Source organism: Engraulis encrasicolus, unplaced genomic scaffold, assembly GCF_034702125.1.
Source record: "Engraulis encrasicolus isolate BLACKSEA-1 unplaced genomic scaffold, IST_EnEncr_1.0 scaffold_35_np1212, whole genome shotgun sequence".
Lineage (NCBI taxonomy): Eukaryota > Metazoa > Chordata > Actinopteri > Clupeiformes > Engraulidae > Engraulis > Engraulis encrasicolus.
Window position 1 is genome coordinate 927,897 of NW_026945654.1, and position 4,578 is coordinate 932,474.

The window sequence follows — 4,578 nt, forward strand, 5'->3', positions numbered from 1 at the left end:
TACCTATAAGAGTAAGAAGGCCCGTCTGTCACTGGTGTCTGTAGCAGCAATACTGATGGCAGAAGTCGGTGCAGCAGCAGCAGCAGCAATAGTGTGTGTGAGTTAGACTGCGTTTACATTCATTCACCATTTCGATGTGTCAGCGTTTTGCAAACTATTTGTAATTTATTTTTAGCTTATAAATACCTAATGTGTTCAAAAAGAAATGCTGATCAGCTGATCTGGTACTCCAAGGGGGGGGGGGTTCATTTGAGGGGCCATTCCAATTCCTCCAAGGGCCATTCCAATTCCTCTGAGGGCTATACCAGAGATTCTTTAAGTATAGAGATATGCCAACATAATAGGTTTCTATGGGCACCTAACGTGACCAGGTTCCGGTCTGCTGAAAGGGGCGTGTCATAATGCTCCTAGAATGAATAGAACAGTCCTTAGGTCTGCCTAAAGGGGGATCCCCCCCCCCTCCCCCTTGCGACAGTAGAACCCGGAAACAATGGGCCAGCGGAACCTCTCTCTCTCTCTACTCTCTCTGGCTAAACTATGACCACACACCAGCATTTCCCCCTGCACTCTAGGTAGTGAAGGCAGTCACCTTAAAAACATACTCCACCTCGTCTATGTCCCTTGAATATAACATAATTGTAATGTCAATGTAGTTTCTATGACTCCTTTAAAAAATATGTCATATTTCATGTGAAGATGCGTAGCATTGAAATTATATTGGGGGCCGGATAAAATGGCCTGAAGGGCTGCAAATGGCCCCGAGACACTGAGGCTGTTCCAATGTTCGTACTTTCCGCCCTTCCCGCACTGTGTTTGGGCACGCAGGGCGGTTCCATTTCTAATCGCAGCGGTGAAGAGTACTGTAAACCAGTGATTCTCAACTGGTGGGTCGGGACCCTGGCCCTCGAGACATAGGTTCCCCACCGCTGGCCCTCGAGACAGGTTCCCCACCCCTGGCCCTCGAGACATAGGTTCCCCACCCCTGGCCCTCGAGACATAGGTTCCCCACCCCTGGCCCTCGAGACATAGGTTCCCCATCCCTGGCCCTCGAGACATAGGTTCCCCACCCCTGGCCCTCGAGACATAGGTTCCCCACCCCTGGCCCTCGAGACATAGGTTCCCCACCCCTGGCCCTCGAGATATAGGTTCCCCACCCCTGGCCCTCGACATATAGCTTCCCCACGCCTGGCCCTCGAGACATAGGTTCCCTAGGCTGCGCTAGTCTGCGCTAGTCGGTGCTAGCTGAAGTGAAGCACGACTGTTTGTTTATCTTCCACGCACTGAAGTCACATGACCAACAATCACAGCCCAGCGAATCAGGGAGGAGTGCCTCATAGGATATTGTCCAATCAGGGAGGGTTACGTCATAGGACGTTGTCCAATCAGGGAGGAGTACGTCATAGGATGTTTTCCAATCAGGGAGGGTTACGTCATAGGATGTTGTCCAATCAGGTAGGGGTATGTCATAGGATGTTGTCCAATCAGGATGAATAGCTCGAGCTGAAGATTCTCACCGTGCGTCGTCATATTCGAAGGCAAACCTGGTATGGACTCTGGTGCCTTTGAATCCTTCCACCTGTGAAGTCGTTTTCCAATGTTTGAAAGGAGAAATCCACTTTTTTGAACATTGAAACAGAGACTGCAGCAATCATGAAATAAACGGCGAGGGGGACTCTAAAACATTGCCTACCACTCAGAAAATGGCCTTAATGTTCAAAAGAGTGAAATTCTTCTTTAATGTAAATGGACAGTGCATCAATGCACAGTGCATCCGTGATAGAAACGATTTAGAAACAGATTAATGTAAACTAGACCTTAGATAAGACTGCGAGACCACCCACAGGAGTTATGCAAGCACCTTCGCCTCTGTGGTATTGATTATCATGTTACTGATTCACACACTTGATGAGTGCAGCGCTCTACCAGGGGTTCCCAAACTTTACCATGCCAAGGCCCCCCATTTCCCAGTAGATTCCAGTTTGTTTTTCTGTGCACCCCCTTTCACAACCATAGTTTAGTTTCTGTGTCAGTGAGTGCCCCATATATTACATACATTACGGTAATGAGAGTAATGTTCAGAGATGCTGTAGATTATCTTAAAGGGACACTGTGTGTGATTTTCTGTTGTTTATTTCCAGAATTCATGCTGCCCATTCACTAATGTTTCCTTTTTCATGCATACTTACCACCAGCATCAAATTCTAAGTATTCATGATGACTGGAAAAAATGCTTTTTTCATACATGAAAAGGGGGATCTTCTCCATGGTCCACCATTTGAAATATCCAGAAATAGCCATTTTTAGCTGCGAAAATGACTGTACTTGGACCATACTAGAAAATATTAGTTTACTACTTTGTAAACTGTCATGAAAAGATCAAATTTGGCAATAGGCAGAACAGATTCAATGAGCAGCATAGTTGCAGTACCTTTTTTGACCATTTCCTACACAGTGTCCCTTTAATGCCATTAAAAAAAAAAAAAAAAAAAAAAGCCACTCGCAAGATCACATGAACAAAATAGAATCCAAAAATTTGAGGGCAAATACCATAGTTTCTCTTGTCAGCATTTAATGTCATGATGGTTCTTCCGAAACCCCGATCTCTATGGCAGAGTGAATGATTAAAATATATTATTATTATTAGGCCTATTATTATTAAAATATATTATTATTATTATTAGAGTGAATTGTGTTTCGCGGATCAATCTCAAATAAGGTGTGAGTGAAAACGGGCAAAACAACCCCCACCCCCCACCCTCGCCCTTTGCCCTGGGCCCAGCGTCCCTGGGAGTGGTGTGTGTGTGTGTGTGTGTGTGTGTGTGTGTGTGTGTGTACTGTATGCTAGTGTGTTTGTGTGAGTGTGAGTGTGTTTGTGTATGTGAGTGTGTGTGTGTGTGTGTGTGTGTGTGTGTGTGTGTGTGTGTGTGTGTGTGTGTGTGTGTGTGTGTGTGTGTGTGTGTGTGTGTGTGTACTGTATGCTAGTGTGTGTGTGTGTGTGTGTGTGTGTGTGTGTGTGTGTGTGTGTGTGTGTGTGTGTGTGTGTGTGTGTGTGTGTGTACTGTATGCTAGTATGAGTGTGTGTGTGTGTGTGTGTGTGAAAGTGAAAGCCCATTGGGAAACTCCAACTCCCATTGTCATTGTGACACAGCACTCCACAGCACACAAGTGAACACTGCACACAACGAAATTGCATTTATGCCTCACCCGTGCAAGGGGGCAGCCCTCAGTGGCACCCCATGGGGAGCAGTGCGGTGGGACGGTACCATGCTCGGGGTACCTCAGTCATGGAGGAGGATGGGGGAGAGCACTGGTTGATTACTCCCCCCACCAACCTGGCGGGTTGGGAGTCAAACCGGCAACCTCTGGGATGCAAGTCTGACGCCCTAACCGCTCACCCATTACTGCCCTGTGTGTGTGTGTGTGTGTGTGTGTGTGTGTGTGTGTGTGTGTGTGTGTGTGTGTGTGTGTGTGTGTGTGTGTGTGTGTGTGTGTGTGTGTGTGAGCGTCCCTGTGAGTGGTCATGGTGACGTTGTGACGTTCAGGGAAGAGCAGGAAGCCACTGAAGGTTTCCCATGCTATTCAAATGTATGGCAATTTATTTACACACACACACTGCACACAGATTCGTTCATTTTTGTATAATCGACACAAATGCGAACAGTACCTTCTTTTTTGTCACCACCACCATCCCGGCACACCACTCGGTCGGCTCCTCGATCTTGGTGATCACGCCCATCTTCTCCATGCGACCTATCTCCTCCCTCACTTTTCCCATGAGCGGCAGAGGGATTCTTCGAGGCGTTGAAAGAGAGAAGGGCGCCGGGCTTGATGGGCTTAAAATGTATTGCTTATTGGAGAGACAGGACATCATTTCCTTGGGGGGGGAATAGATGGCTTGCACCCCCCCCCTTGTGNTGCCTCCCCATCACCCCCCACCACCCCCCCCAGGGGGGCTTGCGCCCCACTTTGAGAAACACTGGGCTAATAGATAGCAAGGACACATGTCACTGATCACAGAGGTCTTACTGTACAGGTGTCTTGTTGTAAAATGATAACTCAGATTAGCAGTAAGAGATTTATTAGATCATGACAAGGATGAAGGATATACTTTTATCATTTTTCAAACACATGATCAAATAATCTCCAAAATGAATGTGGTCATGGTGATGTTGTGGCGTTCAGAGAGGGAAGAGCAGGAAGCCACTTAAGGTGCTCTGGCTATATATATACGCTGTGATCTATTTTATTATTTAATTTGATTACATAAAATAATTACATTTGATTACAAAATGATTACATTTGTTGTTGTGGCGTTCAGAGAGGGAAGAGCAGGAAGCCACTGAAGGTGCTGTGGTTATCAGCATTATCTTTGAGTCTGCTGCCTGCTGGTAGCACCATGTTTACTGTGTCTCCCTTCTCCAGCTGAAGAGCCAGGCCACTGGACAGATAGGTGGCCCCTCCATCAGTGTCATACTCATACAACTTCATGAGCTGCTCTCCATTCTTACACATCCTGATATCCATGATGCGTGAGTCCAGTGGATCCATAACAGTGAACCTGAAGTAGTAGACCCCCCT

General features: G+C 46.8%; 1 protein-coding gene across 1 annotated transcript in view; it reads right to left on the bottom strand.

Annotated features, from left to right (window-relative positions):
- Positions 1 to 4,105: 4,105 nt before the first annotated feature.
- The window catches only part of LOC134443708 (complement C1q-like protein 2), a 1,561-nt gene continuing 1,088 nt past the window's right edge, over positions 4,106 to 4,578 (bottom strand). Inside the window, exon 2 of the mRNA XM_063193346.1 lies at positions 4,106 to 4,578. This exon is cut by the window's right edge and continues 599 nt beyond it. Coding sequence (XP_063049416.1) covers positions 4,315 to 4,578 — 264 coding nt within the window. The 3' untranslated portion in view covers positions 4,106 to 4,314.